The 26,473-nt window shown below is 60.3% G+C and overlaps 1 protein-coding gene across 6 annotated transcripts; it reads left to right on the top strand.

Annotated features, from left to right (window-relative positions):
• On the top strand, positions 1 to 26,203 carry NR5A1 (nuclear receptor subfamily 5 group A member 1). 6 transcript variants are annotated; one of them, XM_016961633.4, is made up of 7 exons: positions 1 to 202; positions 4,009 to 4,125; positions 4,199 to 4,340; positions 6,700 to 7,325; positions 14,263 to 14,382; positions 16,191 to 16,338; positions 24,431 to 26,203. In XM_016961633.4, the coding sequence occupies exons 2-7, from the start codon at positions 4,024 to 4,026 to the stop codon at positions 24,676 to 24,678; spliced, it is 1,386 nt and encodes a 461-aa protein (XP_016817122.1). In that variant the 5' UTR covers positions 1 to 202; positions 4,009 to 4,023; the 3' UTR covers positions 24,679 to 26,203. The 6 variants fall into 6 exon arrangements, with proteins under 6 accessions (XP_016817122.1, XP_016817124.1, XP_016817126.1 ...); XM_016961635.4 differs by lacking the exon at positions 1 to 202 and adding an exon at positions 225 to 493; XM_016961637.4 differs by lacking the exon at positions 1 to 202 and adding an exon at positions 1,784 to 2,017.
• Positions 26,204 to 26,473: the final 270 nt, after the last annotated feature.

The raw sequence follows: 26,473 nt of genomic DNA on the forward strand, positions 1-26,473 counted from the left end.
GTGGCCCCCCCACCAGGGCGGGGAGGAGGAGGAGGACGGACGGACAGGGCCAGCCTGCTGTCCGGCTGCCGCCCGCCGTGGTGTGAGGGGGTTTCTGCGCACCCACAGTCGCCACCGTCCCACCTGGGCTGCCGGAGCCTCCCCCTGGACCCCTGGTGCCCACCGCCACCCTCATCCGGTGTGAGAGCGCTGCTTCCGCTTCGTAAGTGAGGGCCTTGGCCCAGGCCTCTAATGGCCAGCCTCCTTCTGCAGTGCCTCCCTGCAGCCTGGGCCGGCCACTGCCTGCTCCACTTAGTGACCGGTGCCCCCTGCTCTGGGCAGGGAAGGTGCCAGGGGTCTCCCAGACTCACCCTCCCACCATGCTACCCCCTCTTCTTCCCTGGGCTGCCGATGGGAGGAGCCAGGCCTGTGACCACAAGCCCCATGGAGGTCCGCTGGTGTCCCGCTGTCTCTGGCCAGGCATCCACCAGGCTGTGTGGGTCTGAGCCTAGAGGTCTGTGAGTGTGTCTGGAGGGCTCTGGGCCTGTCTTGGGGCTCTGTCCCCCACCTGAGTTTCTGTGTTGTCTCTGTGGCTCTCTCTGAGTCTTGCTGTGTATCCGTGTGTCTGTCTCCGGCGTCCATCTGTCAGCCTGGGTTCTGCGGCCGGGCCAGGTCTAGGTTTCCCTCCCTAGGTGGGTGGATAAGGGGCTGGAACTCCCCAGGCGGTGGGCTGGAACCTGGAACCTGTGGGGGTGGGTGCCTTGGAGCCTGGAGTGCAGAGGAGCCATGGGCTTCCAGCCGGTGAGAGTAGAAACCCTGGGGGAGAGGGGGTTGGAGATAGAGGGAGAAGGGCCTGAGCCCAGCCCCCACCCAACCCGGGCGGCTGGGGCCTGTGTGTCCAGCTCCAGGTTTCCAGGAGACCTCGGGTGAGCTCTACCTTAGAACAGCCGACTGGGGCACCCCAGCCCATCATCCACCAACCCCCTTCGCTCCTGCAGTCACTGTCTGAGGGCTCCATTGTGGTGGGGAGCTGTTCAGAGGCGGCAGTGACCCCCACCTCCAGCTCAGGCAGATGCTCTTGTTTCTCAGGGGTTTGGGGGTGCGGGGGGTACGATTAACAGGGTCTCTGGCTCTTTCTTCCCTCCTCATCCAAGATTCTTGCATGGAAACCGCAGTACCCCATCTGTAAAGCCAACATTTTCCACTTTATGCTCAGAGAAACTGAGGCTCTCGTTTCAGAGAGGCGAAGTGACTTGCCCAAGCTTGCACAGCTAGTCTGCGGGTTCTGCTCCTTCTGTGGGTGAGCCAGCTGAGTGCGGTCTGCGCGGGGGGTCTCTGGCCACAACTTGCAGGCCCCAGGCCCAGCTCCAACCGAAGCCCGAGGCCTCCAGGCGGGCGGGAGCCCAGATGGAGCCTTTTGGTGGGTTGCGCCGCTGTCAATGCAAAATTGCGGTATTTTCCTGCTTGAAGATAGCAGCTTTTTGGCCTCATGGTCCCCAAACTCTCTCTGACCCCAGGTGCCAGCGGGGGCGGAGGCAGGATGCAAGCAGGCCCCTTCCTTTCGGGTCCGTTTCTCCAACTGAAAAACAGTGGCCCCGCGGATGGTCCCTAGCCCAGAGCAACTGCTTGGCCCACAGGCCCGGGAACCCCTTTGTCCCCAAGACCGCCCAGCGCTTTCTTCCTCGCCCCACCCCCCCGTGAGAGCTCCGAGGGGAGCAGCGGGGCCCTGCCTCCGGGCTCCTCTCCCAGCTCCTGCGCCCGTAGAGGCTTCGGGTCCCCATTTACATTTGTAAAATGGGATTTCCACGAGTCCCATTTCCAGCCCAGCGAACTGAGGCTAGCGAGCAGAAGGGGTTCGCCCCAGATCTCCCCAGAGGGGCGCCACTGAGCGCTTCCGCCAGGCCACACGCGTGCTTTGCCCCTACTGCTTGGGTTCATCCTCACAACCCACCCTTAGCGAGGAAGAGCGGTCGTCTACCCACTTCACAGATGCCGCAACTGAAGACCCGAGACGGGGAGAGAGCTGCTACAGGCTCGAGTGAGGAGATGTGGCGGGCCCCATGGGAGAATCTGGCTTACACCCGTGAATCCGAGCCTCGGCCACGGTCGCCACTCGCCCTTACCCACTTCCACGCTGTAGTGCGACCAGCCACCCGCGTGGCATTCGCCACGACCCAGCTGGGTTCACAGACAGGAGCTGCCTCCTCCCACTGCAGGCGGGTGACCCAAGGCCCCCACAGCCCTATACCTGCCCAGATCGCGGGGCACTCGGGCTCCGCAGCTCTCTGGCCGCGCTCGGGGTCCGGGGAGCCGGGCTGCGGCTGGGGGGCCTGGAGGATGAGGGCGAAGACTCGAGCTGGACTGCCGAGAGGGTGCCGGCGCGGGCCGGGCTGGGGGGGAGGACACGACCGGGCCTCCGCCCCCGGATACCGCACGCGCCGATATAGAGGGGCCGGCCCCTGGCCCCGGCGCGGCGGGTTGGCGCAGGGCGCGGTGGCGGCTGAGGGGCCCGGGTCCCAGGTGCGCCTCGGAGCGGCCCCGGCGGCGGTGCGGGGGGGAACAGGGAGGCAGGATGGGGGGCGGGGAGGCGGGAGGGGGGAGCCGAGGCCCCCGCGCCGCCAGCCCCGCGCCCCCGCCTCCCCGCCCCCGGCCCGAGCGGCCGTCATCGCGGGCGGGCGGCGCTGCGCCCGGGTGCGGCTCCTCGCCGGCGGCGGCGGCGCGGCCGAGAGGTGCGGGCTCCGCGCGGGCGGGACGCGGGGCGCTGCTCGCAGGAGCGACCAGGTGGGCGCCGGGCAGACCGCAGCCGCCGTCGCGCCCCCTCTCGCGTCCCGGGCCCTGGCTCCTCGCGCTTCCCTCTTCGGGACTTCGCCTCTCCGCCCGAGGTCGCTCCCTCGCCTCGGGCTCGGCTTCCCGGAGCCCGCCGACCCCCGCCCGAGGTCTCCCCGCCCGACGTCCCGGTGGCAGCGGCGGCTCGGGCTGCGCCTCCCGTTGCCGTCGCTGCTGCGGCTTTGTCTCCCCCGGGGAGGGGGTCCCGGCGGCTCTGCGTTTTCGGGCTCTCGGTCCCGGCGCCGTCGTTTTCCGCCTCCTGCGGCCCGGGCCCCCGTCTGGGTCCGACCCTGCGGGGCCTCGCCTTGGCGCTTGGGCTCCTGCCCCGCAGGTTTCCGCGCGTCCCCTGTCCCCGACCCTCGGGCTGGGCGCTTCCGCCTCCAGGTTTTCTCTCCGTGTTTCTGTAGCTCCCCGGCCTCGTCTCTCCCGGGCTCCTCTCGTCTCGGCGTCTCTGTCTGTCGTCTATCGTTGTGTCTCTGGCTCTGCGTCAGTCTCTCTTGGGTTTTCTCTTCGGGCCTCCGCTGTCTCTCCGAGTCTCTGATCCAATCCCCCACCCCTCGTTTCTCTCTCTCTCTCTCTCTCTCTCTCTGTCTCCCTGTCTCTCTCCATCCCTCCCTGTGTCTCGTCCCCGCCGGGTTCTCTCTAGCTGGGCGTCTCAGTGTCTGTGTCCCTGGCACTCTCGGACTGGCCTCGTGTCTGCGCCCGGCGGCGTCGGTCGTTGTCTCTCGCCAGAGTTTCTTCCCATCTCTGGCTCCCCCGGACTCTGTCTCTGCCTCCTTCGTCTCTGTCGGGTTCCCAGAACACCCGGGCCGGGCGCCCCAGCGCTCCTGGGTCCCCTGGCGTCTTCCCCGCGGCTGAGCCCATCTCCTTTTCTCAGAATCGGGGTTTTGTTCTCAGACAAACGAATCCCAATCGAAGCGCATCGAACCCGAGGGCCCCAGATCGGGCGCGACGGGGTCCGCGCGGGAGGAGCCCCCCGGGCGGGGCGGGAGCGTGGGGCCTGGCAGGGGAAGGCCGGGCGCGGGGACTGCACCGGACCCACCCCGGGACGCTGCGCGGGGCGCTCGGTGGGTGCCGGCGGCAGCGCCTGGGCACAGCGAGGGGATTACGCGACGGGCCGGCGACAGCGGCTGGGGCGGCGGCCGCGGGGACCCCAGGCTGCCGGTCTCCGCCGGCCCTCCCTGACCCGCTGTCCCTCCGCAGGCGGACGCCGCGGGCATGGACTATTCGTACGACGAGGACCTGGACGAGCTGTGCCCCGTGTGCGGGGACAAGGTGTCCGGCTACCACTACGGACTGCTCACGTGTGAGAGCTGCAAGGTGAGCGGCGAGCGCGCGGCAGGGGTGCGGCAGACGGGCGCTGCGGGGCCCCGCTGACTCTCAGCTCCCGCAGGGCTTCTTCAAGCGCACGGTGCAGAACAACAAGCACTACACGTGCACCGAGAGCCAGAGCTGCAAGATCGACAAGACGCAGCGCAAGCGCTGTCCCTTCTGCCGCTTCCAGAAGTGCCTGACGGTGGGGATGCGCCTGGAAGGTGCGCGCCGCGCGGGCCTCGACCCCTGACCCCCCACAGCCTGAGGGGGTAGGGGGTGGGGGTGGGAGAGGGGCTGAGGGGATAGTACCATTGGCCTTCGCGAAGGCCCCTCGTGCGACATTAGGGCCCAGTCGCTACAAGAGAACCGGGCGCTGGCGCTGGGTGGGCCTCGGGCAGGGAAGGGACGCTGGCAAGGCCAGCCTGGGTTGGGCTGAGAAGTATCCAAAAGTGAACCCTATGGAGATGACTCTTTCCCCAGCCCCTGCCAGGGCCCCAGCACAGGGTCGGCAGAGCTCCTCCCTCTGTGAGGAGGTCCCCATCCCCCCAAAATACCCAACCCCAGCCAGCAGAGGCCAAGTCCCAGTGCCCGCACTGTCAGTCAGGCTGGGTGACATTGGGCAAAATCCTTAACCTCTCTAAACCGCAGATTTCCCATCTGATACATGGGCTTGGCCGGATGGAGCGGCTCATGCCTGTAATTCCAGCATTTGGGAGGCTGAGGCAAGAGGATCACTTGAGCCCAGAAGTTTAAGACCAGCCTGGGCAACATGGAGAAACCTTGTCTCTATAAAATATAAAAAAGTAGCTGGGCGTGGTGGCATGTGCCTGTAGTCCTAGCTACTCAGGAGGCTGAGGTGGGGGGATCACTTGAGCCTGGAAAGTCGAGGCTGCAGTGAGCTATGATCACACCACTCCACTCCAGCCAGGGCCAGAGGGAAACCCTGTCTCAAAAAATAAGTACATAAAAATAAAAAGGAAAGAAAAGAAAAGGCAGAAAGAGAAAGAAAGAAAAGAAAAATGGGCTTAACGGCAGCGCCTTCCTCCAGTGAGTGAGTGTGGGGATCGGTGCAGGCAAGCTGAAGGTGCCTAGGCGTTCATTGCCGCAGGTTAGCTGTCAAGCCCATCACGCTTTCCATTAGGATCTGCCCACCACCACTGCCCAGCCCCCACACATTCAGCTGCCCATCTGCTTGTCTGTCCATCCATCCGAAGGGCTCTCTGGTTTATTGGCTCAGCCAGTGAGATTCCTTCCCGTCATGTTCTTAGCCAGGCCCTGAGGGGGCCGGGCAGTGGGGGACAATTGAATTGCCCCCAAGAAACCCAGGCCCCTCTTTGCCTCCCTACCCTCAACCCCAGCTCTCAGCCCAGAGAGGAGGAGGTAAGTTTTGGCAGGAAAGATTTGAGCTTCTGGAGGTGGCCGGTCACTGGACTGTGTGCTGAACAGGCAGTGGTTGATTAAGGTCTTGGAACAGTGTAGAAAGCCCCAGGTGGCTCTGAGAGTGGTGGACCACATGCCCTGCCACCTGGAGAAAGGACTCCTGGATGGGAGGGGGACATCCTGTCCTGTCCCCAGAGCCCATGTCCCTAGTGCCAGGTCCCAAGGGGCCAGATAGCTGGCTGTTGTGGGCAGTAGAAACTCCCGTGCAGCCTGCGAGCAGCACAGCGCTGCCCACCCCAGGGGGCAGGAAGATTGGCCAGGCAGCCCCCCAGCCATCATCCCTGCTGAGCACCACCCCCTCTCTCCTGCTCTTTCCCCTCGCCCAGATCCCAGGGTGGGGCCCTGTCTGAGCAGGGGCGGGGGGCACACTCCAGCTGCAGAGATGTACCTGTTGGGTCTGGCTGATGACACATTCCTCGCCAGGTGGAGGAGCTTCTAGTCGGCAAGAGAGGTCCCCTCCCCCAGCATAGAGCCTTGGCCAGCTCTAAACTTGGCTTCACATTCGCAGCCAGTGAAGGATACTTGAGTCATTTTGAAGCAGGAGCTCAACAGTCAGGCAGTCAGTCAACAAACAGCTGGACCCTGGGGCCAGCGGTGAACAAGGCTGACCAGGGTCCCCTTCCGGTCACCATCTCCCTGCCAGGCCTTATGCTGGACACCTGAGCCCAGAACTTAGCCCGCAGGAGCACATGGCATGATCCACTCAGCATGATAAGAGTGGGCAAGGACAGGGCACCTGGGGCAAGGACAGTAGAGTCCGTTTGCACGAATCCAGGAGTGCTTCCTGGAAGTAGTGATATTGAGGCTGGGTGTTCAGCAAGCACAAGAGAAAAAAAAAAGTTTGAGTCAGAAGGAAAATGAAAGGCAGGGTGGAGGTGGAAGGAGATGTGTCAAACAGAGGAGTGGAGGTGAGTTAGGTGGAGTGGAAGGAGAGGGGTCTTAGCAGGGATTGCCTGAAAAGCTGAGCAGGGCCTTGAATGCCAGGCAAAGGAGACTGACTTCCCCTGTGGTCAGTGGGAGCCATGAAAGGGTGTTGAGCAGGGGAGACAGCGGTCAGATTTGTTTGGAAAGGATCTGTGGTGGGGCAGCATGGAAGGGGGCTTGGAGAGGGTGAGTCTGACCCTCTGCCCCTGCCCACAGCCGTGCGTGCTGACCGTATGAGGGGTGGCCGGAACAAGTTTGGGCCGATGTACAAGCGGGACCGGGCCCTGAAACAGCAGAAGAAGGCACAGATTCGGGCCAATGGCTTCAAGCTGGAGACAGGGCCCCCGATGGGGGTGCCCCCGCCGCCCCCTCCCGCACCGGACTACGTGCTGCCTCCCAGCCTGCATGCGCCTGAGCCCAAGGGCCTGGCTGCTGGTCCACCTGCTGGGCCACTGGGCGACTTTGGGGCCCCAGCACTGCCCATGGCCGTGCCCGGTGCCCACGGGCCACTGGCTGGCTACCTCTACCCTGCCTTTCCTGGCCGTGCCATCAAGTCTGAGTACCCGGAGCCTTATGCCAGCCCCCCACAGCCTGGGCTGCCGTACGGCTACCCAGAGCCCTTCTCTGGAGGGCCCAACGTGCCTGAGCTTATCCTGCAGCTGCTGCAGCTGGAGCCAGATGAGGACCAGGTGCGGGCCCGCATCTTGGGCTGCCTGCAGGAGCCCACCAAAAGCCGCCCCGACCAGCCGGCGGCCTTCGGCCTCCTGTGCAGAATGGCCGACCAGACCTTCATCTCCATCGTGGACTGGGCACGCAGGTGCATGGTCTTCAAGGAGCTGGAGGTGAGTCTCTCCTCCACCCGGCTGGCCCTGCATCATTGTCCTCCCGGCTGCCCAAGCCTTAGCCTGACTGTCCTTTGGATAGGGCCATCCTTCCCACTGGCTTCAGGCAGTACCTGGGGACCCGGAGGCCACCCTGGGGACATTAAGGAGCATTTCCACTCATCACAGCCTCCTGGATCCCCGCTCCCTCCCTCTCCTTCTCTCCTCCTTGAGCCTCTGCTCAAGGAGCCACTGCTGCTTTGATCTCTGCCTCTGTCTCTTCCTACTGTGTCTCTCCCTTGCATGTTGTCTCTCTGCTTCTTGGTGTCTCTGCAACCCCTTCAGCCTCTGGGGTTCCCTATTCTGGGGCTCTCTCAGTACTCATTTCCCTCATTCTCTGAGACCCTGGGCTCCCTCAAAGGACTAGCTGAGTCCTTGGGAGACTGTCTTGCCTCCCCAGGCTTCAGCCTAGTGTTGGGAAGGGGGTCCGGCCCATCCTGTCCTCCCATTCAGGGAGGCTGGCAAGGATTGGCAGTGTCACACACAGATGGGGGCTCTTAGTGTTTTAGAGTTTGGGGCATTTGTGGGCCATTCTCCTTCCCAGCTAAGGTGAAAGATCCTCCTGCCTCTGCAAATCTTGCGTATGCTGGATGGTCATGTGCATGTGTGTGGGTGTTCAGGAAGCTAGATAGGTAGGTGGGTGGGGGATTCCAGGGTCTGCCACTGATCTTCCCTGGCGAGGCAGCCTTCCTCTATGGCATGGCCTTCTTTCCCCCTGGGTCGAGGTACCTGATGCTACAGTAATCAGGAAAGCAGCAGGAGAAACTGAGGCTAGACATAGGAAAGAACTTCCCAGTCTTCCCACCTAGTGGCTTGAAGAGCCTGAGGCCCCAGAACTGCCCCCTTCAGTGCCCTGGCTCTCTGAGCCTCCCTAGAGGCCCCTCCAGCTGACCAAGGCCTGCCCCTCCCTGGCCTGGGTTCAGGCATTCTTTCACCCAGGGCTATTGGTGTTTAGCTTTCCCAGGCTGCCCCACTGGCTGTTCTGGGGCTGGGTGTAAACAGCAGGGCCCGTTGGCTCCGCTGCTGGGGCCACTGCAGCCTTGAGCAGCATTGTCAGTGCTGACGCCACTCGGGCCTGGGCTTCCTCCAGGGGCATGAGGCCGGATGGGCTGGGGGCACTGCCTGCCCTGGCTGGTAGGTGGGGGTGGGTGCTCCGAGCCCTAGGGGCATCGCGGGACTGGGGCCTGGGCCATCTGGGAGTCGAGGATTGATGGTGGTGGCTACTGCTTCCACCGTGGAGCGCCTGTCATGGCTGAGGCCTGGGGATGTACCATGTGTCTGTCATGGGGTGGGTTTCTCACCCCAGCCTCTTCTCAACACTGCCCGCCTCTCTGGTCCGACCTAATGGATGAGGCAAAAGGCAGGGTCTTGAATACTCCCACCTGCCTTCTGCTCATGGCTGGAGGCCCTGTTGGGGATGAGGACCCCAAGCACCTTGGGTTGGTTGCTAGCTTCCCTCCAGACTTCCCATGCACCCCCTGTGCAGAGGGGAGGAGGAGCAAGGCATTCCCGGCCTTCCAGAACCCTGGATTGAGGGGCAGGGCACTTCCTCTGGCTGCCTTCCTAGTCTCCCGGGGATTTTCACGCAGGATGGGAAGGGCTTTTGTCCCAGCTTTGCTGAGTGTTTTTTCCTGCTTCTGGCTTCTCCGTGGTCCAAACCTTCCTGCTTCCCCTTCTCAAAGTCTTTGAATTGAGCCCGGGATTATGAGCAGTGGTCACCAGCTTCTCTAAAGGGGCCTTGCAGATAAGTACCAGCCCAGCCCTTAGAGTGCCTCTCGTGAGCCATGTGGAAGTTCTTTTCCACTGGTCCAGTGGACCCTGGGCTGGTGTCTCTTTGTAAAGTCCAGAGGTGAGGAGACAGAAAAGTGGGAGGGGTGTGGGTGACTCCGGCATCTCTTCTAGCTGATCATTCATTTCCCCACCTCCAGACAGGACACATCTTAGCAGACAGAAGAGGGGGCTCTCTGGCTCTGAGAGTGGAGCAGCCCTTGGGCTGGACACTGGGGACATTAAAATCATCTGGACCCAGGAAGCTGCCAGCCTGGAGGAGAAGTCAGACATGTACTTAGATAATGCCAGTGCGAGGTGCCCAGGGCTCTGAGAGCCACGGAAGGGGCAGAGGGGACCCTGGGGGGAGAGCAAACAGCTCTAACTAAGGAAGTCGGAGAACAGTTCTGTGCCTTTCTAGAAAGTAGAGAAGGTTCAGGGAATTCCAGGCAGTGGGCACAGCAGAGGCGAAGGTCCCGAAATGTGAAGAGGCATCGTGTTCCGGGAGTTCCAATGGGCCTGTGAAGCAGGGCTGGAGAGGTTGGCAGGGCCAGAGCAGAGCCTGGACCAGGAGTGGGTCCTTGGGCAGTGGGTGATGGATGGCTGCGGGGCTGGCTGGGGCTCCAGGTTCCGGGTCAGGGAGGGGCTCCCCTGACAGAGCTTGGGCTCTGAGCAGAGGCCCACTCAGCCCTCTGATGCTGATGACATCTTGCTGCTCGGGAGGAGTCCTGGAGTCTCAGCTGAGCTCTCAGGGGTGCCAGGGGCCCAGTTGTGTCCGATGCTGAGCTCCAAATGCCCTCTTGGGGTCTTCCTCCCCCATCTTCTTTCCCAGCTGGTATGGGGGTCCCTCCGTCTCCATTTTTCCACCTCACACCAATCCCAGCATGATAGATTCGATAGTAGCACAGAAGTGAATATCAAAGACTAGAATCAGAGAGGCCTGTTGTCAAGTTCCAGCTCTGTCACTTACATGCTGTATGATTTTGGGCAAGTGACTTCACTCCTCCGGGCCTCAGTTTCCTCATCTTGAAAATGGGAGGAGTTGAAATAATGTCCACCCCATTGGATTGTTGTAAAGGGTTAGTGAGTCAGGACAGGGTAAGAACTGAGCGCGGGCAGTTTCGGAAGTGGGGTCGCAGCACCCTTCCTCTCTTCCCCTTAGCTACACTGTTTAATCGACGCCTGCAGGCTTATGCAGGCCTTGGCGGGGAGGCAGCAGGGAGAGACACATTGGACCCAAGCTCCTCTGAGCACACGATTGTTCTGGGACCGTCTGAGGGTCACTTTGTCCTGCGCTTATAAAGCAACTTTTTCCCTGTGAGGTGGAAGAAACTCACCTGTACCTGCTGCTTGGTGGGCAGCAGTGCCCAGGGCCCAGGCAGTCAGCCTCTCGTCACTTACTGCGAAGGACAGGCTGGGAGGATGCAAGGGAGGACCCGGGGGGACGGCGGGGGCCAGGAGTGCCCAGTGACCCATTTTGACATCCGTTCACCCTCAACATCCAGCTCCGAGGCCCCCACTGACAGCAGATTTAACTGCCCAGATAGACGGTTTCATTTAAGCGGCAGTAACTGTCAGTCCTGGGCTGACAAATGACATCTCACTGACCACTCTGCCGGCAGAGCGCAGTGGCCAGCCCGTGGTGTGTCAGCCACCAGAGAATTACACAGCCCACCGGCCTTCACAGCCAGACCGATCGGACCCCAGGGGGCTCCAGAGGGGCCCTGCTGGGAGGGAGGTCAGCTTGGCACCCATAAATACCGGGTCTCTGAGGCAGCCTGCAGAGCGTCAAGGCTCCAGGAAGATTTGTGGCGGTCCGGCGGGAGGGGTGGATGGCTGATGGGCCCAGCAGACAGGCCAGGCTGGTGGGAGACCCAAGGGCTGGGGCTGCAAATGTCATTGTTCCCAGGGCGACAAGGAGGCCTGAGGGTAGAGGAGCCTTTAGCTTAGGGAGGAAACTTCGGAAAGTGAAAACCAACCCTCTCTGGTTAAAGGAACCTCTTAGCCACCTGCTTTCTCATGCAGGGGGGCTGGCAGCTATGGCCCTGTGGTTTTCTTTTAAATAAAAAGAGGTTGTGTGTGTGTGTGTGTGTGTGTGCGCATTCTCATCTGTGTGGGGAGTGTTTTGGAGTTTGGTGTCTTTATGCATCCATCTGTCCACCCAAGGAAAGCAGTGAGTACAAGACCTGCTTGGCCAAGGGGCAGGTGGGATCCCGGCCGGGCAGCATCCACGTAAGAACCAACAGCAGGTCCACCGATTCCCATACATCCCAATGTGTGTTCTTACGTTTTAACCAAAAAAGAGAGAAATTACATTTCCTGCTTCACAGAACAGGAAATTAGGGTGGAGGATGCATGGCCGGATGGGGGCTCGAATGCAGGGCACGGGGCACCAAAGCCTCAGCGACCATATTGCGGCTCTGTGCCCCTGGCACCCCTATCAGCCTCATTGGGCAGGGCTGCCCCATCCAGGGTCTAAGGTCTGGGTACAGAGCCTGCTCCCAGGGCTGGGCCAGCCGGGTCACCGTGACCCATCTGCTTTTGGCCTGAAGCCTTATCTCCTCATTCTACCCCTTATCGCTTCTCCGCCACCTCCCCACCCCCTTGTGTCTTCGTTCTGGGCGCAAGCGTGTCTGCTCCTGTGGGCCTGCGAGGGGCGGGGGGACAAGCCTGGCCCTGCACCACCACCTGGGTGTCTATGGTGGGCCTGAGTTTTTCTTGCTGCCAGTGTGACCCCTGGGCAGGCCCCTCCTTCCCAGGTCTCAGGAGGTTCTCAGGTCCCCAGAAGTCTGGCCGGTAGGAACCTCTGGGCAGAGCCCAGCTGCCTGAAGCCCGAGTGTTACCTCCGGCAAGCCTCTGTTTCCTTATCTGTAATGTGGGCAGAATGTCGGCAGGGCAGGGGTGAGGTGTCCTGTGCCACACTGGGCGCCGTGCCTGGTGATAGGTGCCCTCTGAGCCTTGGCTCCCTCCTGGAAACCGTGGCTCCATGGGGGCTGGCACTTCCGAGGAGAGATACGGAGAGATGGCCGAGTCAGCCCCTGCCCAGGCCTCAGTCTCTCCGGGACCCTCCCAGTCAGGGCTGAGCCTGGGGGCACACGGCTGATGGTAGGGGCTCTGGGAAGAAAGCTTTGCTGGGAGCTGGAGGGAGCTCTGGACCCAGAGGTGAGGTGTGGATGGAGGGAATGGACACAGACCTCCCTCTTTTCCACCACGTGGGCCCGGAGGTCTGTCTGTGTGCAGTTCCTGACTTCTCCCTCTCCTTTTCTCCCCTTCTGTCTGCCTGAGGACACAGGCCCCAGGGACGCCCCAGGAGAGAAGGGGAACAGAGAGCGGGGTGCTTCTATCTCCTACGAGACAGAGCTGTTCATTAGGCTTGGCCCAGTTCCCCTCCGACTGGGGGCTGCCCTTAGGTGGGGAGCAGTCCCTCTGAGCCTCTGGTCCCAGGTAGAGAGTGGTCTCTGTGTGCCTCTGGCCCCAGATGTGGAGTGGCCCTTCTGAGCCCCTGGCCCCCAGTGGGGAGTGGTCTCTCTGAGTCTCTGGCCCCAGGTGGTGAGTGGCCCCTCTGAGTCTCTGGCCCCAGGTGGGGAGTGGCCTCTCTGTGTCTCTGGCCCCAGGTGGGCAGTGGTCCCTCTGCTCTCTGTGCTTGTCTTGCGGAGCACCTTGCCAGTCATCAGCCCCTCTGACCACTGCTCTGGGGCCCAGAGAAGAGCTGAACACCAGTTCTGCCTCCCCAGACCTCACAGGTATTGGTGAAGACAGAGGCATTTAACTGATGCCATGAGATGTTGCAGATTCTGCATCCAGAGGGTGGAGAGGGCCTCGAGGAAGGAGTGGGATCAGGTAGAGGATCTGTAGAGGAGGCAAGGAGCCTGTGAGAGACCAGGAACTCCTGGATGGCAAGGAGGGTGAGTGAGAGGTCCTCTTCCACACCTAGTGGTTAAGAGCGCAAATCTGGAACTAGACAGAGCTGTGTGGCCTCTCTGTTCAGTTTCTTCTCTCTATCATGCGGGTGGCGACTATACGAAACTCGCAGGGCTGTAGGGCTGCAGTGGAATGACTGTCAGCTGTCATGGTTTGCATTTGCCATAGGGCACGGCCCAGGAAGGTGCGCCAGAAGTGTCTTTTGGGTCGATGGTGGCCAGCTGGTGAGTGGCACGGGCCTAGAGGGATGGGGCTGTGTCTGCCCAGGCCCATCTGCAGTGCCCAGTGTGCTTCCGAATACCCAGAAGTGCTCGTTTTGTCACAGTGGAGATGGTGGACCGGGAATGCCAGCCGTGGCCCTGGCCTGGCCCTGCCTCTGTGTGATCCCGGGAGAGTCTCTTGCCCTTTCTGGGTGGCAGATTCCTCAGCTGAAAAATAGGGATTGGGGCCAGGGGATCCCTGGCTCTGCTTCTGAGTCCTGCAGAGTCAAAGGACACTCCAAACAGGGGCTGACCCTGCCCCTGCACCGAGTGTCTCTGGCCGCAGCCTGGGCATTTGGAATCAGCCCCTCGTTGCTGTTCGTTTCTGCTTCATGTGCCAGGCCATTGCCGCCCCCTGCTCATGCCCTGGGCCTGACCTCAGGCCAGGTGGGACCTCCCTCCTCCTCCTGAGGCTGAGAGCTCTGCGTAGGCCTGGGGGGAAGCCCTTGGTTTCTCCCTCATGGCTCCTGTTTGAGCAGTTGGGGCTGCCAGAGGTGTGACTGACCACAGGCTTTTAAATGTGGACAAGGTTAAAATTAATAATAACCTTGCCAGGCATTTGTAGGAGTCCTTTGCAGAGCACCTGCATGGACATTAGTCACTAACATGTATGGCATACCTAACATGCAGTGGACTATCTGCTCAGTACTTTGCCCACTTTACAGATGAGAAAACTGAGGCACAGAAAGGTTACCAGGACTTACGTAAAGTCATACAAAAGACAGAGGTGGGGCCTGAAGCCTGGCCCATTCAACCCCCAAACACCCCTTTGTTAACTGGCCAGACCTCTGTTGCACTTTGATAGCGTAGACATCTGGGTAGATGGGCACAGAGAGGTTAGCTTGCCCAGGCCGCACGCCTAGTTGGGTCTCAGTGGGAGGAGAAGGGGTGAGAGGAAGGTCCCCGGACCCTGGCTGGAGCCCGGCCCCCCGCGTGCCTCTTCCTTCCAGGTGGCCGACCAGATGACGCTGCTGCAGAACTGCTGGAGCGAGCTGCTGGTGTTCGACCACATCTACCGCCAGGTCCAGCACGGCAAGGAGGGCAGCATCCTGCTGGTCACCGGGCAGGAGGTGACCAGTCCCTCGGCCCCGCCCCTGGGCCCCGCCCTGGCCCCGCTGTGCACTTCCAGGATTCAGGGCCCCGGAGAGGAGGACCCAGGCCTCTCGGGGCTGGCTCTGGGCACCCTAATTATCAGCCCTTTCCCCACGTTCATGGAACACCCACTGGCCCAAACCCTCTATGAGCAGCCCTGGCCCAGGCTTGAGAGGCGCCGGCCCCTGGGAGCCCTGCTCTTGGGGAGCAGCTCAGGGGGTGTGGGCATGGTGAGGAGAGGCTCATGGAGGAGGAGGTGATGGTGGCCCTGGGTCTGGAAATAACACACTGGAGTTGGCTGGGGAATGAGGGATGACGGGGGCAGTCCCCACCTCTACCGCAGGCTCAGAGAGGGTGGAAGTGTGGAGCCCCTGGGCCCTGCTGGTGCCGGTGTGGGGGTGGCATGAGGTGAGAGATGAGGGAGGCTGGAGGGTTGCTAGCGCTGGGTTAGCGGGCAAAACCTTGCAGGCCCTAAATCTCGAATGAATGAATGAATGAATGAATGGGCAAAGGGCTCCAGAGAGCTCAGAGTTGGAATTTGGGTCCCCTTAGAGCAGGGAATGAGGATCTGGGGAGTAGAAAGTCCAGATGCAGCAGGGGTCCAGGGAGAGCTTTAGGAGGAGGAGGGACATGGCCAGGTGGTATCTGAGGAGGCAGGCGGAGGGGTCAGGATGGGAGGTGGGGGGCCAGGGTGGGGACACGGGGGCACAGCCACGGAGGAGGACTCACCTGGAGAGATGGGCTATAGGGAAAGAGAGGGAGGGAGGGAGGCAGAGAAGGGGGTTGATGGCCGGGGTCCAGCCTGCTGGCAGGAGCGCCACTCTCAAGTGGGGACACAGGAGGGGCCGTGGGGTCGGTGGGTGCTGTGGGGTGGGGAAGACAGACTCTGCTCCCAGCTCCAGCCCCCCCAGGCCCCCGCTGCTCATCTCCAGCTCTCGCCTCGGTGTCACAGGCCATCGGGGCAGGAGGACGGGACGGGCAGCACTGGTCCCAGGGGGGTGTCTTTGGGGCTCCCTGTGAGCACAGGTGCCTGCAGTCTGCATGAAGTGTGGGTGTCGGCAGGCCGGCTGAGTCTCTGTGGCCATGGGAATGCCTGTTTGTGTGTGTGTGTGTGTGTGTGTGTCTGCCTGTGTTTTATTGTGCAAAATCTCCACACACATCAGTGTGTGGGTGTCACTGTCTTCCCATCAACCGGTAAATGTGATCACATACATGGGTGTATGTGTTGCCGTGAGTGTGAGCGTACAAGGGCGGGTGTGGCCGTGTACACATGTGTGTGCCTTCACTTCATGGAGTGGGCGACCCCATGACTGTGTTCGTGTGTGTGTGTGTGTGTGACTCTGAGCTGAGCTGTGACCCAGCGTGTAGGTGTGAACATGGGGGCTCTGGGAAGCCATGTGGATGTGTCTGTGTATCCCCACACAGGCCTGCCCTCCCCGACCCCTCCCCTCCCAGCATGTAGAGGGGCCCCCTGAGCTGCTGGTGCTGCTGGGCCTGGTGCTGGGGTTTGTGTGTGAAGCAGGGGTGGACGCGGGCAGAACGTGGGTGCCTCAGCTCCGGGCTTGGCGGGTTGAGGAGAGCTCGGAAGGGTAGGCCCAGCAGCGTCCCCGGGGCTGTGCAGATGTCACCCGTGCCTGGCTCGGCACCAAGGCTGGGCCCTCCTGACCCCAGCCCATCTGACCTGCACCTCCAATCCATGCCCTCAGCCCTGCATCCCCCATCAGAGAGCCACCTGCCCGGACCCACGTCCTCTGACTGTCCCCCGCCCCGTGCCCTCTGCCCCCAGGTGGAGCTGACCACAGTGGCCGCTCAGGCGGGCTCGCTGCTGCACAGCCTGGTGTTGCGGGCGCAGGAGCTGGTGCTGCAGCTGCTTGCGCTGCAGCTGGACCGGCAGGAGTTTGTCTGCCTCAAGTTCATCATCCTCTTCAGCCTAGGTGAGTGCAGCTCCAGTGACAGAGAGGTGGAGACAGCCAGAGGCGGGTGGGTGGGAGGGTGGGTGAGGCTGGAGAGGTAGCCCTGCTGTGGCCAGAGTGGCCACGAAGGAGCCTCGGGGAGAAAGGACCCCTCCCTTACTCATTCAGTGAACAAAGGTCTGAGGGCCCCCGGCCAGGGCCTGCCTCTTAAATGGGGGCTGCTCCCCCTCTGGTGGCCCATGTGACTTTAGGATTTTTATTCCAGGCTCCCATCCTGGGGTCCCTGTTTTCTCTAATCCCTGGATCTAGGGGGCCCCAATTTTGACTGTACCTCCTGGGGGCCTGGACCCCTTTGCTCATGCACACATGCATCCATTCATTGACTCTACAAACAGGCACCGAGAAATTGCACTGGAGAAGGCACTGGGAATACCGCTGTGAGCAAAAACCCCCCAAGCCCAGCCCTTGTGGTACTGACCTTCTCTAGGGGAGACAGATCATGAGCATAATATGATTAGTAAGACGTAGGTTCCTAACACGATTAGGCAGGCATAGCCAGGAAGGTTGTGACCAGTGCTAAGGAGGAAAAGAAAGCAGAGGAGAGGCAGAGAGCAGGTCTGGCCCAGCCCAGCCCGGCCACCCACCTCACTCCCCAAGCACCTGGGGGGTCTCCCTCCCGTTGCCCTCCTGACCCCAACCCTGCCTGGGCCACTCCAGTCTGCACCCTCACTCCCTGGAAAGCCATCACAAATGCCCTCCCCATGCCCAGAGATGCTGAGGACATAGCTGTCCCTTGCCAATCGTGAAAAGACCTACAGCCTGGGTGGTTAGGGCTGAGACAGAGAGATGGGTGTGGCTTAGGGAACCCTGGGTGGGGAGCAGAGCTCTTTCTGGAAGGCTTCCTGAAAGAGGGGCATCTGAGCAGGGTTTTGGAGGATGAGTAGGAGTTTTCTGGGGGAATGAATTATTTTGCAGTGATGCAGGTGGGATGGAATAGAGATGAGTGAGTGCTTCATCACCTGGAGAGGGGGCAGGATTAAGGTATTGTCTTGGTGGCTGGCATTATAGTCACAGTCTGGGAGGGGCGTGCCTGCCAGAGAGAGGGAGGAGTGGGGAGTGGGGAGTGTTGCAGAGACAGAAGGGATTAACGAAAAGCGGGAAGCCCAGTGCTTGGGTGGGATTGGTGACATCCTCCATGCCATGTGGCTGGGTGCAGTGGGCTGGGTCTCCTGATTCTGGCAGAACAGGCTGGTAACTGGAGGGCTTATCTGCAAGGCCACCTTAAGCCACCTCTCAGGACACCAGCCGGGGCTCTGCAGGGGTCAGCAGGGGACAGCCATTGGGGTGGGGGGCGGGTAGAATCTTGGGCAGCCAGTTAGGAGCTGTGGCCTGAAATCCTTACAGGAGCCTCAGGGACCCAGGCCCAGTTGGTTGCAGCTGGGGAAGCTCCCTCCTACCTCTGCCCGCAGCGGCACCTTCCCCGCAGCCTGCCAGGCTCAGCAGACTGGCACAGGATAGAGTCACAGACGTGCGTGGTGGGGGTCTGTGTGGTTGGGGCGTGGAGCCTGCAGGAATTACATGAACGTCTGTCTCTGCATGCGTGCGTGCTGGCATGTGCAAACGATGAACTTTCATACGCTTGTGGTTTCTTAAGTGTTAGCCTGTGTGAAGAGTTTGTGTGTGACTGGGGATGGACCGGGAGATCTGGGAACATGAGGAATTTGTGGGGAAGGGTGGTGCTTGGAGGCACCTAGAATTGGAGTGTGTGTCCGCAGGAGTCCGGGTGGTTTGTAAGGTGAGAGTTCTTGACCTGGCTGCCATCACAAGGCCACTGGGAGGGCCTTAAGGAGGGGTGGGTGGAGGGTGGGCTATCAGCCAGCAGGCTCCTTTGCCAGGGCTCTGTCTGTCCTTGGGTGTCCCCTGAAGGGCAGGGACATTGTCTTGGCCCCCAGCCCCTCTTCCCACCAAAGCCCTGTGCATAGCTCTGGCGGCTGCCGGGGGTGAATCCAGGACTTCTCCTTCTCTGGGACTTAAGGAAGATGGCAGAGCTGAGCCCTCTTCTCTTGGGTCCAGGTGTGGGCGTGCTCAAAACTGGAAATGCCCCACCCTCATGTCATGCTGGTCATCAGCCTTTTTTTCCAGATGCAGCAGCTGAGGCCTGAGAGGTGGGAGAGGCTCCAGTGCTGGGCTGGAACAGGCTGAGTTGAGGGGAGAAGGGTGCGTGCGTGCGCACTCCTGCTGTGTGTGTGACAGAAGCAAGGTGGCAGAGCGCTTAGGAAAGGGAACTAGGTGGGGATGAGGAGTGGATTCTAAATCTGGTCTCTGGTCTCTTTCTGGCTGTGTGCCCTTGGGCAAGTCACTCCCCTCTCTGAGCTTCTATTTCCCCCATCTGTAGAGTGATCCTCCTAGTAATCCCTAACTTGTTACAAGGATTAAATAAGAGAATTCCCCAAAGTGTCCCAGTGCTTGGCTGACCCCTGGGAAGTGTGTGTCGGAATTGTTTTAATCATAATCACCATTATTAAGTTAATGTGCATATGCATAAGTGAAAGAATGAAGTGAATGAACGAAGCAGCTCACAGTCTCCATCTGTATCATTGTGTCTGGCACAGTGCTTTATCCTTGGGCACAGGAACATGGGTCTGGCTGATGTGGGTGGGTGAGCCCTGAGCCCAGCAGGCCAGGAACCTGGTGAGGTTGGGGGTACCAGAGGAGGAACAGGAGGAGATTCCAGGACCCCAGCTGATGGCAAGCAGTGAGAGAGGGATGTAGGGGGCTGCAGAGGCCTTTGGCTGGCCAGTTCCAGGTTGGGAGAGGAACCCCATCAGTTCAGTGTGATCAGGGTTGGGTCAGAGGGGAGAAACCAGCACCACCTGGCTATCCGGGAAGGCTTCCGGGGGGTGGGGGCTCTGAGCTGGGCCTAGCAGTATGAATAGGAGCATTCTGGGTGAAAAAAAAAACAAGCAGCACTAATAGCTTTCCAGACTCAAGGAACAGCTTGCGCAAAGTTCTGGGGAATCCTGAAAGTTCTGTGTGGCTGTAGGGGTGGGGACGGGGTGGGGAGGAGGCTGGCGAGGGGACAGGAGCTGAGCTGTGCAAAGCCTTGAATGCCGGGGCCTGGTACCTTGAACTTTCCCTTAAGCAGGCAGTAACATGATGAAATTCGCATTTTATCAAGACCCTTCTAAGTGCAGCATGGGAAAAGGATGGCAGGCAGGCAGCCCAGAGCCCTGGCAGAGGCCAGACCTGGGGCTGGGCTGGAGCAGACTCCAGGGTCTGGAGCAGAGGTCTCCTCTCCTGATCCCACCCAGACCACCAGAGCTGGGGCTCCAGGGAAACTGGGACCCGGAGAGGGACCGCCACTTGCCAGCAGACCTCCAGCTGGCGCGCAGGGCGTCCCCCTCGGGGGCGGCTCCGCCCTGGGCCGGACAGCCTGGCCGCGAGTGCTTGTGCTCCCCCACCTGCCCCACCGCCCTGCGGCTCACTCAGCGCCTCCTTCGCGCCTGCCTCCGCATAAGGGTGCCATTTGGTGTCTAAATAGCCGTCTCGGGAGGGCGCGGAGGCAGGTAAGGAGGTTTAATTAAAATTAGTGCCTCTCTCCTGGCAATCACGGTATTTATGAAGATGGGCCCGGCTGGCATTGTTCTGCCGAGGACTTAATCGAAGCTTAATGGATTGACCTAACATTCGATTTCCTGACTTCCATTGAGGCGGCGGCAGCAGCATTCCCTTAAGCGTTTGCAATTTACCCACTGCTCCGCGCCAACAAAAGGCGGCCTGAATAGCAGCCCCACTCGAGGGGCCATTGTGCGCGGGGGCGCCTGCCTGAGTTACCGCTATTGGGACAACATTCTTTATGCCTCGCTGGAATGAAAGGATTATTCAAATATTCAATTAAACCATGAAAAGGGGGCTTTTCTGAGAACCTGGGGGCCCCCAGCTCTGCAGAGCTAGCGGGCTGCTCTCCGAGGTGGGGGCTCCATCTCCCAGCTCCCTCCCACCTCCACCTCCGCGAGTGCCGGGAGCTGAGCGGGCTTGGGGGGCGCAGGCTCCTCTCCAACATGCCAGTCTCCAACCTTCGGGCGCCCAGGGCCCAGAGCTGGGCATGCAGATGAGAGCCAGCTCCTTGCCACCCTGTGAGGCAGAGATGAATTTTCCCCTGTTGTGCAGATGACAGGAAACTGCAGCTCAGAGAGGGGAAGTGACTTGCCCAAGGTCACCCAGCTGGTTGTAAAGCCGGGATCTGAACCCCTGACACATGAAGGGGGCGTCTCCAGGTTTGTTTGACCCCGCTCCCGTGTCTGCTGGAAGAACGGTGTGGTGTTCTGTGGGTTGCTGGCACCGTCACATGTGTTATCCGCTGGAATCTTCACAATGATCTCTTTAGAGACTGGGGGTTCAGGGAGGCTTGGGGAAGGGGAGTGACTTGTACAAGGTCTCCAGATGAGGAGGAAGTCAAGTCTAGAGTCCAGAGTAGCCTCTCTGGGGGAAACCTAGGACCCCAGGGGTGGGGGATCTCGGACAGAACTCATGGATGGCATGGGACATAAAGTTATGTCCAATCCCACAGGAACATGCATCCCAGCTTGACCCAGCTCCTGGGCAGGGGGCCCCAGTCCTGCTTGCCTATCATGGGAGACTTGGGCTTTGGTGTCAGAGAGACTTGGGTTTGAATCCAGGCTCTGGCACCTTGTGTGTCTTGAGGGGGCCCTGGTTCCCTGAGCCCTGGGGATGCACTGCCCTGCCTGTCTGGATGTCTGCTGAGATGAACCGAGCTGGGTGCAAGGTGCCTGGGGGGTGCCCGGGAAACTGGGTCTGGGCTTCTGGACTGTAGCCACTGAGGCTCCGTTAGCGACTGTGCTTCCCTCCCCCGGCCCTGTGGCTGACCTCTGGGGGCAGTCGGGGGTTTCCAACCTGCTGAGAGCTGGGAAGCCATAGAACTGCTGGGGGTGGGGGCGTCCCTGAAACCTGTCCTCCTTCTGCACCCACCCCCGCACCCCCGCTTCGGTGTCCCTGGCGCAGTGCTGCTGAGAACAGTAAATCCCAGTAAAGCCGAGGCCCTGGTCTTCCCCAGCCCCCTCCCGCCCATGCCCCTACTGCGGTATCCTGGCCGGTCCTCCCCACTCCAGCTGCTTCCTCCAGGACCCTTTACTGATGTGTGGCCTTGAGCTGGTCCCTGTCCCCCTCCGGACCCACATTATGAATTGTCAGAAGAGAATGTCAGGAGACTTGCTCAGCCCAGGATGGTGGGGAGCGAAGGCAGATGGGACAGGGATGGGGCCAGCAGGAGCTCAGCTAGGTGACATGACTTCCCATGACCTTTGAATATGTCTGGGGCAGCCCAGGCTAGGGAGTAGGGCTGTTCCATACAGTTGGGCAGGTCATTCACTGCACAAGAGCACCTGGGCCAGGAGGCGTTGGGATGGATATAGCAGTATCTCTCTGGACAACGGGGAACTTCCATGTAATTGGCATAAAGGTGCCTTCAGGGTTAGTGGTGACCCTGGGGAAGTGAGGAAGAAAGTGCTCCTGGCGCGCTTCAGAAGGGAGGGTGAGGAGCCTGGGCTGGGCTGGGAGGATGGAGGCCAGGTCCTGCCGTCCACCCCCGGGCCCAGCTCGGGTTTCCCTAAATCCGACTTTGGACAACACAGGCCTCAGCAGGCGCGCTGGGGGCGGCCAGGGATCAGGGTTGCCAGGAGCGTGGCGCTCTCCTGGTGCAGCGGGTGTTAAGGGGGATTAGGGGGCCAGGGCTGCAAATGCTGCCTCTGGACGCCCCCGCAGCTGCAGGGCTGGGGGTGATGGGGTGGAGGAGAAGTGGGTGGATGACCATTTTCTGAGCCACTGGTCACCCCATCCCAGGCAAGGCCAGGCTAGAATTTGAGGCCTGGGGACAGATTCTGTGGGTTCCTGCTGACCCTGTGCCCCCAGGCTGGGCACCTCCTAGAAATGCTGCCCAGGAGCTGAAAGAGGCCTGCAAGCTGTGACAGGAACTTGGGTGACAAGAAACTGACCCTGGCTCTCCCCCTCCAGGGAGGAGGAAGGCTGGTCAAGTCAGGGTGGGGCAGGTAGCATTGCACCTCAGCAGCGGCTGGGATTCGAATCCACGTCTGTCTCACTCCAAAGACATTTTACTTTCTGTCTCTTCACTGCACCTCGGGTGTGGCGGACACATCAGTTGCACTCCTCTGTTCAATCATTGGTGCACGCAGAGCCAAACCCCCTCCACCTCTCCCCAAAGGGAACCCTTCCTTGATGTTTAATGCGGGTCATCCTGTTTGCCCCTGTCTTCCCATGGCACGTCTGCTTTGTGTACAAGCTTTATTTATTTATTTATTTGTTTATTTATGTATTTATTTATTTATTTAGAGACAGAGTCTTGCTCTGTTGCCCAGGCTGGAATGCAGTGGTGCAATCTCGGCTCACAGCAACTGCCACCTCCCGGGTTCACCTGATTCACCAGCCTCAACCTCCCAAGTAGCTGGGATTACAGGTGCGCACCACCATGCCTCGGTAATTTTTTTTGTATTTTTAGTAGAGATGGGGTTTCACCATGTTGGCCAGGCTGGTCTCGAACTCCTGACCTCAAGTGACCCACCTACCTTGGCCTCCCAAACTACTAGGATGACAGGTGTGAGCCACTACGCCCGGCCAACAAGCATTTCTAGTTTATGTACATGGCTGAGCCTTATCGATCTCATCCTGACCTCCCTTCTGTGATTTTTGTTTTCCGCTCAGTCCCAGGCTTTGCCCTGCATTGTGTGGGCTGCCTGACTTCTGCCTATTGCACACACCTCCTTGGGGTGCGGTCACCACGTGGCCATCCAGGCCCCCTCCTTGCCACCATGAGCAGAGATGGCCCCTGACTCATGAGCTTTGGCTTAGGATTTTTTGACTTTACGGTGGTGTAGAAGTTGAAAAACATGCATTCCACAGAAAGCATGCCTGGAGTACCCATGTAACCCTTCTGTTTTGCGTTTTCAGCATGGTGTTCAGTAAACCCCATGAGATGTTCAACGCTTTATTGTAAAATAGGCTTGCGTCAGGTGATTTTGCCAACTGTAGGGTAATGTGGTCTGAGCACATTTAAGGTAGGCCAGGCTGTGATGTGCAGCAGGTCAGGCATAGTAAATGCCTTCTGACTTATGATATTTTCAGCTTGCGATAGGTTAGCCAGGATGTCAGCGCACCTGCACTCCTGCAGTGAATGTGCATGTTCCCCCATGGCCCCATGAGAGTCCTTCCTGGGGGTACTGGAGCCTGTCTGTTGGTCACAGGGGAGACTAAAAGCACATGCCAGCTGTCCTCTAGAATGGGGCCACCAGTCCTCCTGCGTTGCAGCATGAGATGGGATACTCCCACCCACAGTGCGCCTCTGTGGGCGTGGTGCTGATGGGGTGACAGCGGTGATGGTGGCAGAGTGGGGATGCGGATGGCAACGGTCATGGAGATGAGGCATCAGTGATGATGGAGACAAGATGGCTTTGATCGTGCCAGGGGGATGGTGTTGGTTATGGCAGCAATGGTTGGCCATGACGGCGGTGAGAGCAGCTCCCATTGTGATGGCATTATTGTGGTGCCAGCTAACCCAACCCACCGAGCTTCTCACGTGCCAGACACTGTTCTTCAGAGCACTTTCCACACAGCGTCTCCCTAAATTCTCAGGACAAGGCTGTGAAGTTGGTACTGTCGTCACGCCCATTTTACAGATGGGGGACCGAGAGGTTCAATAACTGCCCAGGGATCCTCCCCGAGGGAGGCTGGTGATGGGCTTCATAATTCTTGTTCATTGCGACCACTGTGGTGATGATGATGGCAGTGATGATGGTGACAGGTGACTGTGGTTGGGTGGTTGATGGTGGCGGTGGCCACGTTCATGAAAAACACAGGCATGTGGGTATTGGTGACGATGGTGGTGTTTGTCAACCAGGGTGACAACAATGGTGATGGCGACACGGTGCCAACGGGGAGACCATGTTGCATGGTTGATGGCAGCAATGCCCATGTCTTTGATGGTCATAGGGAAGGTGGTATTGGTGATGCTGGTGACAGTGTTGGCCCAGCCCTGATGGGCATGGATGGTGACGCGATGGTGACCGAGAACCTCCCTTTGCAGATTTGAAGTTCCTGAATAACCACATCCTGGTGAAAGACGCTCAGGAGAAGGCCAACGCCGCCCTGCTTGACTACACCCTGTGCCACTACCCGCACTGCGGGGACAAATTCCAGCAGCTGCTGCTGTGCCTGGTGGAGGTGCGGGCCCTGAGCATGCAGGCCAAGGAGTACCTGTACCACAAGCACCTGGGCAACGAGATGCCCCGCAACAACCTGCTCATTGAAATGCTGCAAGCCAAGCAGACTTGAGCCTGGGCCGGGGGCGGGGCCGGGACTGGGGGCGGGACTGGGGGCGGGGCCGGGGCGGGGCCGCAGCCACACAGCTGGCTCCGCATGGTTCATTTTCTGATGCCCACCGAGGAGCCCCAGCCCCGTCCCAGAGGCCGCTGCCCCTGAGTTCTGACACTGTGTGTTTGGGAAGGTGGGTGAGGCTGGGCAGGGCCTGGCGGAGGTGGAGTGGCCACTGGCACTTGCCTGCTGCTTGGAGTGCCCCAAGGAGGTGGCTGTTAACCACCCGCCCCGCCCCCGCCCTGCTCCCAGCTCTCTCTCCTGGAGTCTGAAGCCTGCAGGTCCGGGGAGGAGGTTCGGGATTCCCTGGTGGGCCTCGACGTCCCTTGGATCAGAGGTCATCCCTTCCTCCTCTCCTGGAAACAGACAGGGAGAAGTTGAGCAGGTATCAACTCGGGGAGGAGAGAGGGTCTCCAGTGTTCCCCCCATAGAGACCAGGAGGGAGATCCTCTGTTTTGTAAACTAAGGATAACCGAGTTTGCTAAATTGAGAGGGGCTATTGGGCCCTAGAGGACACTAGGAGACTGGTTAGGACAAAAAGACCTTCTCCCTAGCCCTTCTACCCCACCTGACCTCTGCAAGAGGGGGCATTGATACATCATCGGGAAAAAGCTTTGCTCCAGGCATCACTGATTCCCTCTCCCACCCAAGGAGAACGTTTGGTACAATCGACATCCTAGCCCCATCCAGAGGTGGCCCTCCCAGGCTGGTATTTATCTGCAAGGTTGTAGTCAAGAGGTTTTTCTCCCCCCTTTTGTTTTTAAGCTTCTAGACACTCCTTGAAATGTGTGTGTGATGGAGGGAAGGGGACAGATTTGAGGACTGAAGCTGGGGCTTGGGGATCGCCACTAAGTACAGCTGATGGTTTCTCCCCGGACACTCGCCTACCAAGTACCCTTAGGGTGGTGCTGGGTCATTACTTCTGAGCCCCAGCCCCAATTCAGAGAAGCTCTGTTGCCCGCCCTCCACCCACTAGGTGAACAGCAGGATGCCCTGTTGGGGGCTTCAGGTCTCTGTGGGTGGGAATGCAAGTGAACTTGGGAGGGGGCACGGGCCTGTAGATCAGGGATAGCGCTGTTGATCCCGTCTCTGTGGCTCCAACCCGTTGGGTCCCTTGCTGCAAACCCATGAAGCTGGCCCTCAGCTCCCTGGCCCCCTGTCCTAGGTCATGAAGGACACTCTGCAGGACGAAGCACCAGGGAGAGGCCTCGGCTGTCTCCTGTCCCCGGCTGGGTGCCTGCTGTCCGTCCCGCTTTCATGTTACTGTTGCAGCTTGTGCTGAGCCTGCCCAGTTGGAGGAGACTGGGCACCCCTGCCTCCTGCCTCCTGCCTCCCGCCACCCTGTCTCAGTACCCCCCCCCCCCGCCCCCTGAAACGTGTGCCCCTGGCAAGGCCGGAGACCCACAGCCCTGAAACGAGAAGTGCCCTTAAGGATCACCCCAGCCCCTGCAGCCCTGGAATAAATTTCGCAATTAGTTTCCAGCTACCTTTGCCTGTGTACCGTTCTGGGGTCAAAGCAGAACGGCCCGGGTGGATTCCGGGTGGTCTAGGTTGGGGCAGCGCTCTGACTTGGATGGAGGTGGCACGCAGACCCTCTTTGCTTCAAAACTCTGAGGAGGCAGGTGGGTGGCGGGGCCGGGTGGGGGGACACCAGGCACTGTTGGGGTTTGGGACCCACCTCATCCCTGGGACCCTGAGGCACTGGGAGGCCCGGGGGATGCTGTAGCCTCTCTGCCTGTTGCATGCTGGCCATGCC

Source organism: Pan troglodytes, chromosome 11 (genome assembly GCF_028858775.2).
Source record: "Pan troglodytes isolate AG18354 chromosome 11, NHGRI_mPanTro3-v2.0_pri, whole genome shotgun sequence".
NCBI lineage: Eukaryota > Metazoa > Chordata > Mammalia > Primates > Hominidae > Pan > Pan troglodytes.

What these genes read in the sequence shown, in the direction of transcription:
- NR5A1 (XM_016961634.4), top strand. Translation starts at nt 2,317, where the DNA reads ATGAGGGCGAAGACTCGAGCTGGACTGCCGAGAGGGTGCCGGCGCGGG. An exon ending in TGGTCTTCAAGGAGCTGGAG is followed by an intron (nt 7,326 to 14,262) that starts GTGAGTCTCTCC and finishes TCTTCCTTCCAG; the next exon opens with GTGGCCGACCAGATGACGCT. An exon ending in CATCATCCTCTTCAGCCTAG is followed by an intron (nt 16,339 to 24,430) that starts GTGAGTGCAGCT and finishes CTCCCTTTGCAG; the next exon opens with ATTTGAAGTTCCTGAATAAC.